The sequence below is a fragment of the Phytophthora parasitica genome (assembly GCF_000247585.1).
Source record: "Phytophthora parasitica INRA-310 unplaced genomic scaffold supercont2.20, whole genome shotgun sequence".
NCBI classification, from domain to species: Eukaryota; Oomycota; class Peronosporomycetes; order Peronosporales; family Peronosporaceae; genus Phytophthora; species Phytophthora nicotianae.
In genome coordinates, this window is record NW_008649006.1 from 437,031 (window position 1) to 438,791 (window position 1,761).

Here is a 1,761-nt window from a genome sequence, read left to right on the forward strand (position 1 = left end):
TGTAGCGCTCGCTTCGGCAACCAAACCTAATCGACGGGCGTTGGCAAAGCGTGAATGGACTGAGTGAGGCTTGCACTCGCATCCGCTGGCCCTCGCCCAATGGCGTTCCAGATGTCGCCCACCCTGTAAAGGGTTACTTTTCTGATGCTACAAGTCACTTGTTTATTGTAAGGGCGACACTTCGACGTAATTTGGATCCGATGCGTACATGAACAGTTAAAAAAAAACTCTATCACACCTCTCAAATCTATCACACCCATAAAATCACCTCGTGCTACTACCTTGTAACATGCAATGTTGAGTTCCAATGCACCGAGTTGATATCCCGGGACTCATACGCATTTGTACATGAACATACCAATCACGATTACCCCCTAATCAACCAGAAATAACTAGTCTATACTTTGCTTACTAATTGGCTAATAAGTAGTCCGACACGTGTTTAAGCTGTGTTTAGTGACGTGGTTTGCTGCTTAGTCCGCCCCGTAATACAAACTGTAAACTTTTATTTTCACGAGGTGCTAGCTGTCACTTCGATTTTTTTCCCTCTGACAACAAAGCATGCAGGCCACGCTCCAACCTCCAGGTATCCACACTCTAAGCGACGGTGTTGTTGGTTCTGTGGCCCAACGATCGTCTCGCAATGTCGGGAGACAAATATACGGCTACATCAATGAGCAACAGTCGAGACTGTACTCTCCTAGTCGTTCGTGCGCAAACGCCACCGCGGGGCTTGTAACCTTGGCAAAAGATGGAATGGGAAGAGAGAAACGACACTTGGATGATGTACGCACTCAATACTCAACCACGAGAGTTCGCGACACCAAGCGATACAAGTTGTCGGGAAGTGAAAGAATCGACGACAAGGAAGAAGACGACACTACGGAGTCGCGCCGCGAATACTATCGGAAAAAGCAGCAACGATATCGAGAACGACAGCGGAAACGCGAAAAGATGCTTGAAAATTCGACTCGACGACTCAAAGATGAAATTGGACAGCTCAAGCGACTGCATGACCAACTTAGCTTTCAAGTGCCCCGATGTCTAACGATTTGGATTGTTGCCACCGAGTATTTGCGCATCATTCGTCGAGGCATCAGTAACGATGCAGGCATTAACGATATTGATCTTCTCCAAGCAACGATGGCCCCTGATATCTTGATCGACACTGGGAGTGGCGTCGACGCTCTGGTAAAGAAGTGGAATCTCTTCACGCAATGGTTTCCAGACGTACGCATCCAGCTCAAACAGCTCAAACAAATCACAGAGCAATCCATCGTCGCTCTTACTACCACCAGCTTCACTATTACAACCAGAGGGATGCAGGGCGCGTTCCCGCATTTGTTCAAAGCTAGAGAGGGCAGTCGCTGTGCCCAAATCGCTGCGCGGTTACGAGACCAGCGCGTTGTTTTGCAAGGATCCGTCCGCTTCGATTGGGATGAGAAGAGCAAACACGTCATTCGACTGCAGCACCAAGCGGATATGATGTCGATGCTGTTGGGAATGCTGGGTAACCTGGAGGATGTCGCCTTAGTGTTCAATGGCGCGCATATTACACCCGAAGGTGTCGTACGTGATGACATTGTGTGGGCGTAGTATAGTTTGGTTTACACTGAACGAACGACGGTAACCTTTGCATTGATCGACACGATCTTCATTCCATAGAGTGAACAGTGTTTTTTCGATCGTACCTGATGTTGACACCTTAGCGACTTCTTCAGATTGCCACACGCCGTCTTCAATAAATACCATAGGCGGGGA

At 48.3% G+C, this 1,761-nt stretch overlaps 1 protein-coding gene across 1 annotated transcript; it reads left to right on the plus strand.

The window, feature by feature from the left end:
- Window positions 1–561: 561 nt before the first annotated feature.
- On the plus strand, window positions 562–1,596 carry PPTG_10054 (hypothetical protein; the record flags this gene model as incomplete). The annotated part of the gene is made up of 1 exon (XM_008905294.1): window positions 562–1,596. The coding sequence occupies one exon, from the start codon at window positions 562–564 to the stop codon at window positions 1,594–1,596; it is 1,035 nt and encodes a 344-aa protein (XP_008903542.1).
- Between the last annotated feature and the right edge of the window lie 165 nt (window positions 1,597–1,761).